The sequence below is a fragment of the Danio rerio genome, chromosome 4 (assembly GCF_052040795.2).
Source record: "Danio rerio strain M-AB ecotype USA chromosome 4, GRCz13ab, whole genome shotgun sequence".
Taxonomy (NCBI): Eukaryota; Metazoa; Chordata; class Actinopteri; order Cypriniformes; family Danionidae; genus Danio; species Danio rerio.
The window spans coordinates 23,869,961-23,884,118 of NC_141024.2; the positions used below are offsets into that span (position 1 = coordinate 23,869,961).

A 14,158-nucleotide genomic window follows, 5' to 3' on the forward strand; every position below is an offset into this window, starting at 1 on the left:
TTTTTTAGCCATCATACATATTGAAAGCGCTTCGGTTTTGACTCTGCATGTCCCATCAGTGCAGTTTAGCGCCCTCTGAGGAACATAAAGCATCTGTAGATTCATAATTATATCAGATTTACTACCTCTCAGATGCAATTTTATCATCTAATTGCAGAAGACTGAGAACGAGAGATGGAAAATGATAGCTTGGGAGTTAGACAGTAACCGAATTTGTGAAGATGGTCAGTTGTTTAGATGAAGGGCAGAACAACAGCAGATGTAATTGGACATGCTGTGAATTTAATGCATGTCTTATATAAACAGAGCTTCACACATTAAATCCATTGAGATGGTGTTAGATTCTGTTTTTCACATTTTGGTTTGGTCTTTTAAGAGTGTTTTCCTCATACTCAAGTCTTTCTTGTGGTAAATAAATGTACTTTTATGTGTCTATGCATTGTTGCCGAATATTAAATGCAGATCAAATAATGAAAGGATGTTCAGTAAATGACTTCAAGTGCACAAATTCACCATTGGCATGGATTGTAGAGGAAACGGTGGAATTATCCCTTGCATGTGCTCATTTTTCACCACGCACGCTTTGTTTGCAGCTCTTGCGTGTCTGAGAACCTTACATTTTAGTGTCTTTTGTTATGGTGGGATTATTTATGAGCGCATATTGGAGATGTTCTGCGCTCTCCAGTATTGTTCTGGATTCATCTGTTGAATAGTCTGAATCACAGCTCTGCATTGTGCTCTAGGTGCCGCTGCTTTGATGAAAAGCTCATTGAGCGGGACGAAACAGCATGTCTGCAGCTCTTTCCTCTGTTCTTTTCATTTGTTTTTCTCTATTTTTTTTTTTTGTTTTATACGTTCAGAGATGGAAATAAAAGAAAACAATCCCCTCATCTCTCATTACAGAACAGATAATACAGCTCCGTCTGAACTCACTCTGAACCTTATACAGTAAAACATTCTCACAGGGAGCGTGAAATCATGATATTATTTCAGTAACAGCAATAACGTGAATATTTGATATTTTTAGAGCTTAAATTCATGAGGGTGGCCCAGATCATACTGTTCTCCATGTATAAAGCCCTGTTTTATGATCAGGAATAATTGAAAAGGAGCAGCCATGGAGGCTGGAACTATAAAATTGATCACTGTGATATTTAGAGGCTGAGAAGTGAAATATAGTCAATACTGTTCCGCAGTACATAAATGTCTCCATTGAATTCATGTTTATGCATGTGCACAAGTTGAAAACCAGTACATATGTTTATTGGCAATGTGTTTCTATTTTATGACTTGATCTTATCAACTTTCACTTTTTTTAAATAAACAATGCAATACATACAGTACAATGCTCCTTTTTCAGTGTGGCGTTCCCCAAGGGTCTATTTCGGGACCTATGCTTTTTGTTTTACATGTTTCCCTTAGGGTATATTTTCATAAAACACAGTATCTCCTTTTATTGTTATGTGAAAGATGTACAAATTTAGTTGAGTCTCAGTTCAGCCATTATTGAATTGCATGATAGAACTAAAATAAGGTTTGGATGATAACTTTGTTTGTTTATCCTGGGGTTTGGGTTTTTACATGTGCATTTATGCTGTTAGTAATTTAAGATCATGTTTTTATCCATTTACCAACAATCCTAATATGATTTTTAATAATACCTTTAGGTTTGACAAACAAAGCAGTTCACTAGTAAAAAAATGGCAGTTTCTTCCAGCAGAGACTGTTGGCTAAAGTCAAAACATACCTGCTGTGTATAAAGAATAAGTTTGAATTAATAATTATATTTTTTTATATATATATTTAAGCTAGACCACTGTAATTTTTTTATTTATTGAATTAGATCAATAGATTCTTCAGTGTTTACAGTGCGTAATGCAGCAGCTAGTCTACTGAAAAGTAACGAGCATATTACCCCAGTTAGCCACACTCCACAGGCTTCTATCTTAATTAATCTTATCTTAATTAATTAGACGTTCTAGTAGATTGTAATAGAAACTGTGTCAGTCCAGTTTTCAGAGTTGAAGTTCAGTTTAGTTCAGTTCAGTGTGGTTTAATTTTCACTGCTGAAAGTCCAAACACTGAAGAGCAAATCCTATTAACACTTTAACCATGTAGTCAGCCCAAATTATCTTTAAACATGTTTACTTATAAATAAGAAAAGGGAGGAGGGACAGAGAAATGAAGAACGGGAAGATAAAGTTCAGCCGTCATGCTAACTTCTGAATTCCACCACAGGCTGTTTTACCCCTTGTGTTTCTTCTCCCTTGAGCTTTTGCTCATCATTATTTTTTTAATTAAGATTCTTTTTTATATTCAGTCATTTTCATTGCTTCCCATCTTTCCAGACAGAGGTAAATGTCATTCTGCTAATTGTTTTCCAGTGTACATTAGCTCAGAGTGCACCAGTGGGAGGAGTTTATGCTCAGTTGACATACCGATTGACAGTTTTATTTTAAAATGCATTAGATTATTCCTCGTCCAGCACTTATTCTGTCATGTATTAAAAGGTCTGTCTGTGCGCTAATAACTTGAGCTGCTGGTAAAGTGCCGGCTTCTGATAAATCACATTTGTATCTCCTCTCTCTTTCTCTCTCTCTGACTGCCTGCAGAGAATTGATTAGTGGACGGCAGGCGCAGTTTGCTATTGTTTAGGTTTGTCCCGTGGGCTCTTTGGGTCACAGGATCACCTTTCACTATCATTTACTGTAGCTCTGAATTGTTAGTAGATTTGCCCCCAGCCAGCGATGGAGTTTATATGTCACAGCCATTCAATCACTGTAAATTTCTCATCTCATTTCAGCCTCTCAGAATTAAATGATGCTGCCACAGTCCTTCATATGCAGTTATTCAGCCAATAACACAAGCCCATTAGAGGCCAATACAACTGATGTTGAGCTTTCTTATTTTCCCACAGATTGAAGAGGGGACTTTCTGACCTTTGGTTATGAATATATTAAGAAAGTGAGAGGCGTCAGCTCTTTTACGTTGCTTTTAAAACAGTTAGATGTTAAATATGAGTTATGAAATATGAGGATAAATGGCTGTCAGTCTTGAGCCGTAATTTAGTCAAAACTGGAATTACATTTTTTATTTTTGCAATTTACATTTATACGTATTTACGTTTAAAACTAAATGTACATGTATTGTAGGTTTACTGAATTCAAATATGAAGAGGATGAATAGAAACGTTTGTTTTATTTGCATAGGCAGGAAGTGTGGTTATGGCTCTATTCCAAAACCTAATAAGCTGCCTTAGTATTTGCTGTCTGTATAGGCTGCCATCATTGTGGTTAAGATTCATACATTACTGATGTAAAACACTGTACGGTACAGATACTAATTCAGTTAGCATAAAGCTATATGCTTAAGCTTTTGACAAACACTTTTAAATAGTGGAAGAAATATATATATATATTTTTTTTCAAATATTTTAATGTTAAAATACATACACTCTCAGAAATAAAGGTACAAAATCTGTCACCGTGACATAAAAAGTACATATTTGTTCCTTACAGGTCTTTAAAAGTACATATTAATACCTAAAAAGTGCAAATGTGTACCTCAGTACCTTAAAGGTACTAATGTCCATCTTTATGGTATGAAAAGGTACCACACCAGTGACAGATTTTGTTTACTAGAGGTGTGAACCTACACTGGTCTCACCATTCAGTTCAGTTACGATTATCATTCCATCTGTTCGGTTCAATATGATATCTCAGTGCATCACGGTGTATTGACAATACTTTCCATTACCATTTAATATTTTACTTCACAGCTCAATAATTTTTGTATTAAAATGTATTACTTTTAAATACATTTTATATGTATTTGTAACACAATTTTGTCCATTAATACAAGCACACAGATATATGAGCTGTACCATTAATTTTACCTGCTCAAAGAAAACACTCTTTTTGATTGTATTAAACAAAACTCATGAGCGTTTATAGCTAATAAACAAACCTAAATATTATGCCACTTGCTTTCTAAATGTCGAAAGAGTTCTTAGACCCCATGACCGGTCACACACTCAACTGTACCTTCAGTGTCAGAGAGATTGTCCAACAAATACACAAGCTATAAATTGTGCAGTGTTTCTGCATTTTTAAGTAGTTGGAGTGTTTAATTACTCAAACTCGCCTCCCTCTCCATAGTAAGCTACCACAATATAGCGCATACGAGATAAAGGACGTCAGTACGTAATAACTGGTTAGGATCTAGAACTGAATCCATACTGAATTTTCCGTGTCTGCATCGCAATGCACAGAAGAAACCATTAATTTTGACAACCCTAATATATATATATATATATATATATATATATATATATATATATATATATATATATATATATATATATATATATATAGATAGATAGATAGATATAGATTATTATATGTAATACTTACAGTGTATGAAAGTTATACAATGGTGCCTTGATAATTTTATTTTTAATGTGTATTCCAAACTATTACAGCTTAGCAATGTAACATAACAGCAATATAGTCATATTTACTTTGACAATCATTGGGTTTTGTTGAAATGAAATAGAAATTGTTTTGTAAAGACCAAACTCAGTTGCTCCAGCACACAAAAACTTTAATTAAATCCTCAAAATGCATTCTAGCTTTCATCACAATAAAAGATCAATCATAACAGAACATTAAATACTAACATATCTCCCTCTATACATTAATCTTGCGCCATTATCAGACACAAAATTATATTTGATTTCAACATTTATTCTTGGAGTCGGAGGCAAAACCTGCAGTAAGTAATTTTCTATTATTCAAACAAAATGACAACATTTCTTAAAGGTCCTGTGATGTGCTTTGAAATATGCTTTGTTATTCGATGTTTGACACAATCTCAACCAAAACATGAAGAGTGCGACATAATTTAGCTCCTCTTTTGAAAAAACACTTTTCTTTTTATTACCGCTCTGCCAGTGGAAGTGGTTGAGCTCAATTGCAAAAAAATTGAAAAGCAAGTTAAAAGCATCTTGAAGGAGGCGGGGCATGTCAGATACTAGAGAGCATTCGATTGGTTATGATTTACTGAGAAGGTGAAGTGGATAAAACCATTGATCCATTTAGTCAAAAGTAACAAACTACAAGCTTTACATGTTTATATCAGTTTATATCAGTATGTTTTACAACAACAATTTTGGTGGACTGGTGCGTTGGACGGCAGAGGGGTGTCGGGGACGATAGTGAGCAGGCGGGAGTATCGCGGACAAAAGTGAAGAGTTGGGGAGTCGCGAAAGAAAATAAAAATTAATGGTTTCTTCTGTTCCGGCACAAATTAAGACCTGCATAAAGTATAGTACAAATAGTACAAATTGCTTGATATTTACAGATGGAATGAACAAACTGAAAGTCAACTAAAAATATTTTACAGCTTTCTTCTTGTAGTTTCTTCAGTTGAGCTGGCAGTGAGTCACAAACAGACCTTGTTTGAACCTTCCCATTAAATGTCAATGAAGGACATTTACACTCAGTTATTCAAAGCTTTTCTATAAGTAAAGACTGACAGTTTAGTTGAAGGCTTCATGTCAGCTTTATCTCCAGAGAGATTCTTGTCTGCTTCTGAGAGATTTATGTCTTAAGGCTGTTTAATGATGGTTTGGAAGGTATTCTCCTACCTCACATGTCCTGTATGTGCTGTAATATAAAGTAGAGGAACAGACTGAACTCTTGCAGTGGATCTGTTAATGAAGCAGGAGAACTGCAGAATCCCTCTTTTCAGCTTTCGTCTCGCTGACGGTCTTAAAGACTTAATTGAGCAAAGATCTCACAGTTCAGTGTTTGTTGACTATCTAGTGTTGTTGAATTGCTTAATCAGGCATAAATGCAAAACTCAAGCTGTCAGAACTCCAGATGGATCCTTTATGATGCTTTTTTTATGTCGTCATCAGGATTAGTATGCCGTTAGAGTATAAAAGCTGCATAATGATGTGAGCAGAAAAAAAATACACACTAGTTTTTTTCCATCCTTTTACAGCATAATATTCAAAATTTTCCTTCTTATCAACAAGTGAGTGCAAGGATCTAGAAAGGCAGCATGCAATTAGTCCATTTTGGGGCTAAGCGATAAAATGAGAGCAATAATAATTAAATAAAGTCTGAAAATATTCCATACAAATGATCTTATACTTACACACTATTTTAATAGTGCATATTCTGTAATGTGCATTGTACTGTATATGGTTGCCATCACAACTTAACGACACAAACGTTTTGGTGAAAGTACATTAAAAGTAATACAAAAGTAGTATAACATACAATTCAGAGACTGTAATATTGTAATGTAGCCTATTACATTCAAATAAATTGTAATAAGTAATATTTAATGTGTTACATTTTAGAAGTAACTTACCCAATGCATTTTACCATCAGTACTATACTACTACTACTACTACTACTACTACTACTAATAATAATAATAATAATAATAATTTTAATAATAATAATAATAATAATAATAATAATAATTCCTTACAATTTTATTGCATTTTTCTGGACACTCAAAGCACTTTACACATTTTTTGGGTGAATCTCTGCATCCACCACCAGTGTGCAGCATTCACATGAATGACGTGACGGCAGCCATATTGTGCCAGACCACACACCACACACCAGCTGATTTGTGAAGAGGAGACAGGTGATGCAGCCAATTATGATATTGAGATGGTTTGGAGACCATGATGGACAGAGGCTTGTGGGCAAATTTGGCCAGGATGCCAGGGTTAAATCCCTACTCTTTTTTTTAAGGACATCCTGGGATTTTTAATGACCACGGAGAGTCAAGACCTCTGTTTAATGTCTCATCCGTAAGACGTAAACTGCACCAGTACTGCGCCAATAGAAAGGTTTTGTTTAGTGAAACCTATTCTGAATATCCATTTAATGAAAGCAATAAGCAAAGTGAAGAAATGGTTTACAGTGTATTTATAATTGCTAAGGTTTTTTTTTGTTTTTTTTTAAAATCAAGCCCTAGCTGTTTTAAATTCACTGTAAACCGTGGCTTCACTTTGCTTATTGCACTTATGATGTATAACAGTTAAGGGGATTTTAGCAGTTTTTTTTTTTTTTTTTTTACAAAATACCTTAGCATTATTAATTCACTTTAATCACAGATCCACTGGTGTTCTTTCTTTAATAATTGTTTCAGGAGAAAAAAAATTGATTAAACTTAAAGACAATTATCTTGACATTTATCAATATTAAATGATTGACAGCCCTGTAATTTATAAGTGATGCCTCCCAGGATTTCACCACTACATGTGCTCCCTTTGTTCTGCAGTTGCAATCTTTTTAGATGCAATAAACAAAATTAAATGTCTCACTGCCCTGGTTTACTATCACAGTTGTGTCAGAACACCTGATGAATCAGAAGAGGGCAAAAAATGTCAGTAAACTTTTTGTGAAGCATCCACTGAGAGCAGGACAGCAACTCTGAGCCACAAATGAACGTCCCATCCAGAGCTTTGAGAGTCTTTGAGCTTCTGTAATCATGTCATGTTCAGATGAAAGAGGCTCGACTCCTACAGAGGTTTTCAGATGCAGCATTCAGTAGCACATCTGCTTGATGGCACCCGAGTCTCTGGAAAACATCCAGGCCATTCAGAAGTGCATCTTTTCCAGTCAATAGCTCTGTTTTGCGCACTGTCATCCGCACACAATGCCAGGGGTCATTTGGATACTCTCTACCTTCCAGATGGAGAGTTTCATAATCAAATCCTGATTTTTTCTCTGTCCTGTTTATTTTACGGTGTCCTTGGCGAAGTGCCCAGTTATGAATGCTGTGAAACTGAAAAATGTGCTTTAATTGTGCGAGCGTAGGTAATTGATTGTTTAGGCCACTATTAGTCAGAGTTCAAAAGCTCTGAATGTTCTGTAAAGCTGTTTGTGAATAACTTTTCTGTTGAACCCGAGAGCAGTGGGTTATTAGAAGTGCTCGCTTGTATTTACTTCTGAAAGGAAAAGTTATTTTTCTGCTGTATTGGACTTTTCTAATATAAATGTGTTTGGCAGTGGATGTAATATGCTTTTTCAAGGTATTGGATGAATTGAAGAGTGTATATTTTCCTGATGAAGAAAGTTTGGTTTTCAGCTCACCCATAAACACTTTTCTTTGTAGAAAACAACAGAAGTTTGTCGTAATTCTTTGCTGGTGAGCATGATATCGATCTTTGTAATGGTCGCTCTGTTTCTGTGTGGATGATTGATTGTTCATTTCTCCTCTTCTAGTGGTTCGGGGATCTGGTCACACCGGTTTGGTGGGAGGACGTTTGGCTGAAAGAGGGATTCGCTCATTACTTTGAGTATATTGGAGCTGATTTCCTCTTTCCAAAGTGGAACATGGTGAGTTAGATTTTTCTCATTTTTTCATCTACTACCAAGCACTGTAAGATTTAAATATTTTATTTAATTTATATACTTTTTATCATTTTTATTTAAAGGGACAGTTCAGTTTAAATGTGTCATCAACAAATGTTGTATAATGTTGTTTTGACTGCAACACATCGTAAACTTCAGATTTATTATACTATATCTTTATTTTAGTGAACTGATGTTGAATCTTAAATTTCATGGTCAATGTTTTAGTTTACACTGTGTAAATAAAACTTAATTATACATTAGCCCCTTTCACACATACAGACCTTTCCGGAAAATTACCGGCAATTTTCCGGGAAGGTGTGTATGTGTGAACAGGCCCTTTTTTGAAAATACCGGTAAATTCGTTCTGGCTATTTTACGGAAAGAGAAGTTAAAACATTACCGGTAATTTGCCGGAATGCTGTGCTGTGTGAATGCAGAAGGAAGATTGCCGGAAAGAGCGCGTCCACGTCTGGAACGTGCTGACGTGAGACACCTACTTTAGCCAATCAGAACAGTCAGACGCATTCACGTGCGCACGGTTTATGAGAACAAAAGCCTTTGAATATTTTTCCAGACACCTTCAGCTGCTAGATGTTCGTCAGATAATGTCTGTATGTTCCTTCTTAATGCTAACTGTGTAAATAATTATTGATAAAATGTTTATGATAATCCGTTGTTTGTTTACCTTCAAGCTTTGCGTGTGCCCGTGATCGCCCATAGCGCCAGCACACACACATATCATGAACATCTCGACATGTGAAAGTGTTCCTCTATATGTTTTCATTGGAGTTGTACTCAATACTAATTCATCCAAAGAGTTTGTTATGTAGTCAAATGTTTACAAACACAAGCGCAGCCGGAAAAATTCCGTAACATCCTCGCCTGTGTGAACAGCGCTTTTTTGAGTTTACCGGTAAAGTCGTTCCGGAAATTTTCCGGATATTTACCGGTATCACTGTGTGAAAGGGGCTAATGTCTAGCACACATGCTGTCTTTTTATATTTTGTTGATTTTTATAAAGCTTCATCTTTCTAATTCAGGTTATTTCCATTCACAAATGGTGAAATAATGAGAACAAGTTAAGATCTATTTATTTTAATTATATGAGCATTTATTTAAATGCAGAGCTACAATATATTCAGTAAACAACTTTTTTAATAAAAAAAAGCTATTTTGTACTCAGTACCCCACCCACAGCTTCAATGACTATATCTAGACCATGATTCATAAATCATTGTATGTACTGAACCTCCATTTTGTGTAGTGTCACACCATACCTATATACTCACACACTATCCAGTGAGAGTTCTAAGGGTTTTCATGCTTTTCAGTTTCATGCTTTTCATGTTTTTCAGTCCTCTAAAACAAGAGCAAATCTTCAATGTTTTATACACACATGAGGTCTTGAGCTACTGCTCTAGTGCAAAGATTCACTTGAGCAGAAAACAATCCTTGCACAGTGCTTCTCATCTATTTTTTATTTGATTCAGATGTTAACTGTTGGTAAGACTCTTATGCTGTTAAAACAGTGCTCGATTTACTATACAAATGTCCTATTTTCTTCCCAATACAGTATTCTATTATTATTATTATTCAATTGTAATAAATCAATTAAGGAATTTTGCTAAATATTAACTTAAGTCAAAACGCAGCTTTTTTCAATGGGTTAATGACTATTTGAATTTTACAGATCTTAATGAATAAGTGTGCTAAATGGAGACATGCATGGACTGGTTCCTTATGAGCTTGTAAAGAACAAATTGTTTAAACTGTTTTAATGGTTATTTTGAGCGCAGTTGGAGTTTGACTTCATGTTCATATCTAATGGTGTTGAACTCAACATGCTTCTGTTTCATTCCCCCTTCATTGCCACAGCAACCAGTGCTTATAATATAATGTTTTATTGTCTTATAATAAAATGCCAGTCTATATGTAGTTGAACGTTAATGAAGTAAGCTTTGAATTATTGCAATGCCACAAATACATTAATGAGCTTTGGACTGTAAAAAAGTCAACAACATGTTTAAACACGATTCTCATCTGCGCTAGTCTGAAAATCAGCTAAACAATATTCTAAAACTACATTGAAAGTGTCAGACCTACATATGTGACAGTCTGATTCAGAGCTGCAATCTCTGCTAAACCTGAAACTGATTTTCAAGGACAACACGCTGAGACATAAAATAGAGCCCAAAATCACCCACATCTATCTGTTTCATCATGTTTCCAGAAGGACAAAGCAAAGCTTCATTTTGAAATGCTCAGTCGTCTCACTGGAGTCAAACAGGTTCAGTGATGCTCTGAATGCTTGTAAACCGGCCAAGAATTATGAGCCTGTTTTGGCTGACCAGGTGCAAACACCATCATCTTACAATATTTCTGGGTTATAGGCAATGCATTTTTTAATGTGCATGGGACAAAAATCCATTTGATTGTGCTCTACTAAATGAGAAAAAGGTGGGGAATTGTAAAATTATGGATAATGTTTACATTTTTCACATTGTTTTAATAAGTGAAGTTTATTTATAAACTCATTTCAAGAGGATCACAGCATGCCTATGATTGACCACAGCTGGTCCTGCATTAGCAACTCAGGATTCACCAATCAGATGATTCCTAACTCACTATAAATAACCAGTTTCTTACCTTATTTATCTCTGTCTTGAAGAATTTCCCATTCCACCCCTACTCCTCCCTTCTTTTCCTTGACAGGGTGACACAGTGGGGTAGTGGTTAGCACTGTTGCCTCACCGCAAGAATGTCATTGGTTCAAATCCTTACTTGGTTAGTTTACATGTTCTCCCTGTGCTTGTGTAGGTTACCCCGGTTTCTCTAGTTTCCTCCCACAGTCCGACGTGTAACATATGTGTATATAACCAAATTGGCACCATTGATGAGCTCTTAATCAGCAATTCCTATTTGGCATTAGCTATATATTAAGCGGAGGAGTTCTCGAGACTTACCTGAGCTCAAACTCCCTTCTCGCCTAACAAACAAGAGGAAGACCTGGGCTCAAGGATCTAATGAGCTCAGGGCTCACTCCTGGGACAGCATGCCAAGCACACTATAATAAATCATCAGTTAAGTGTGAAACAGAAATATTATAAACTTAATGAAAAAAAAATCATTAGTGGATTTAAGATTGCTTGCCATTAAAACATTTGAAAGCCCACAATATGGAAAGAAAATCTAAATCAAAATTGTCCTGTATGAGTTTTGTTTTAAATGTTTTTTAAGACTGTTAGACTCTGTACTGTAAAACCATCTTTTTTTCTTATTTTACTGAATTATAAAATAATGAATGCAATGTGATTCAATATGGCCAGAGTTGCCTCTTTCTAAGGACAAATCTAATAGACATACAAATAGTACTTCTACTTCTACTACTACTACTACTTCTGCTACTACTACTAATAATAATAACCATAATTATACTTACTCTCAGGGCAATTTATATCGAAGTTGATATTTATCCACACCATATCGGTGTTTCATAGCGTCTAATTTTTTAAGAGGTGTGTTATTAGCCAAATGCTCATCCCCCAACCTGAAGGACCTAGACATTAGAGCTGCAGGATTCTGGCTAAAATGAGAATTGCAATTTTTTTTGCCTAAAATAAAGATCAAGAATTTCTTACGATTCTGTAGATATAAAATAAAGGTTAATATAAGTGGGCTATTATTATTGTTATTCTCAAACATGTGGTAAAACAACAATAGGCTTTGTGTAGCTGTACTGTTGGGTAAAATGCTAAATTTTGTATAGACTTGGAATGGTGGACTTGAACAGACTTTAGATTTGTCCTGGTCATTAATGCTGATGATAATTCTGATGTTGAATTATTGTGTTTGAGACATATGCTTACAATCTTCTCACAATCATTTTATGCTTAAAAATTGTCACTTACGTGATTTTAGGGAATACAGAAGGTGTAATGTGGGTATTTTTGCATTTCGGCGGGTTTTGGATACTTTTGGGGCTGGAACCAGTCAGCTACAGTACATCTAGCAACACTGTGTGCTGTTTCGCTTTCACTGCTAAGAGTGGGGGTTCACTTCCCGTGCGGCTCCCAAATGATCACTCTGTGCCACAAACTGAATGTTATTTACTACATTATTACCTGTAATTCACAGCCTATGCAGGATCTCTTCAGACAACCACCCTCTCTATGGTAACAGCTGACGGTCAGCTCACATCACGTGTGATTTTGCGGTCGTAAATACATTACATGAAGACAGAAATGGCTTTTTTGAGGTGAATTATATCTTATAAATACAGCATTTGACTCCAACATGATGTTGGAGGTGTCCACGTCGCCGAGCAACGTATGTAAAACAATGAGAAGACTTGTGCGGCCACCATTGCTTCTCCCCTGAACTTGAAAATATGATTGACAGAATCGTAGAAATGTTGGATTAAGATTGTCTAAGGGGTCGAATCGAAATTGCAATCTTTTTACGATTAATTGTGCAGCTCTATTGGACATACGCACATACTGTACACTACGGCCAATTTAGTACTGTTGTTGGATTGTATGGGATACCGGAGAACCCGGTGAAAACCCACGCAAACACGGATATTATTGGTAATATAAGTTAATATAATTCTAAAATTAAGAAACTATTTCTTTTTCATGTGACCAAATTGTTTGAACAGTGTGGAGAGGCTTTGCTCGGCTCAATAAAAAAATTTGAGGGAAAATTTAACAGGATGCTAAACAAATGCAGAGGTGTTTGTGAGAACCACGCAGTAGTAAATCAAACACCTTTCGTGACTTTTACAGTCACTATATCTGAACATTATTAATCTTTTATGAGACTTTCTGGAGCACTGAGTCATAGCAAGAAAAGGACCTTAACCTTCTTCCCCTAAAAAAAATAGACTCACCAGCAGTTCTTCTGAAGTCTTTTCATTTTATATGACCATTAAATCTGACATATGTACTATGTAGCATTCATTAGGTTAACACACATTTTTATTAAGCAATTCAATATTTGTGTATTACTTATTTTTTCATATTGAAGTTTACTGTACATACAAGTTTGCTACTGAACAACAGCAATAGCCTGAAATAATGAAATAATTGAAGGACAAACTGTTCTCCCTCCAGATCTGCCTTTGTTTGAGAAAATGTTTTTAGCAGTTAGCATTATGCCATTCCAGCTGTACTGCCCTCTAATGCTGCTATTGTGACACACTTGAAGCTTCATTTGTAAAACAAAAATTAGTCCATTGGTCATTAGCCAAACTAAATGTGACAGTTTTCCAGCATTAATGACACTGAGGGTTTTTGCTATGAATTAGCGGTCGTGCTGATAAAATCTGTTTGTATTTTCTACTCATTATGAGCTATTTGCTAGTGTGGAGATTATTATATACCAGTGATCAAAACTCAGACCTCATGTATTTTAGACTTAACACTGGTGCACATGTTTAAATAATCTTTAATAATCTATTTTTTCCTATTTCAAAGCTTTTTAAAGTATAATTTTTATTAATTTGTCTAATTTGAATAATATAATTTCAGTATGGTTATTTGTGTAATATAGCATATGTGCAATTTGTGCTCACATAATGACCTTCTATCCAGTCTGCCCCGGTATTGCACAGCTCTCTGCTTTAGAGCATCTTGGTTATGGAGCATCAGCCGGGCAGAAAGACCATTTAGGGGACGTCATTTCAGTGAGCAATTGGGTTTCACGTTCGATAGAGTTTGATGGAAACACTTCATTGCGCTTATAGGATGACTGCAAGCATTTCCCTTCCTAAA

At 35.4% G+C, this 14,158-nt stretch overlaps 1 protein-coding gene across 5 annotated transcripts in view; it reads left to right on the forward strand.

The window, feature by feature from the left end:
* Window positions 1-14,158, forward strand: part of trhde.1 (thyrotropin releasing hormone degrading enzyme, tandem duplicate 1) — a 202,266-nt gene that overhangs the window by 93,913 nt on the left and 94,195 nt on the right. For all 5 annotated transcript variants that reach the window (XR_015483140.1, XR_015483141.2, XM_087248252.1 and 2 more), the window contains one exon: window positions 8,256-8,369. Coding sequence is in view for 3 of the 5 variants with exons in the window: in XM_087248252.1 (XP_087104378.1) it covers window positions 8,256-8,369 (114 nt within the window). In the remaining 2 variants the exon portion in view is untranslated. The remainder of the gene's footprint in view (window positions 1-8,255; window positions 8,370-14,158) is intronic.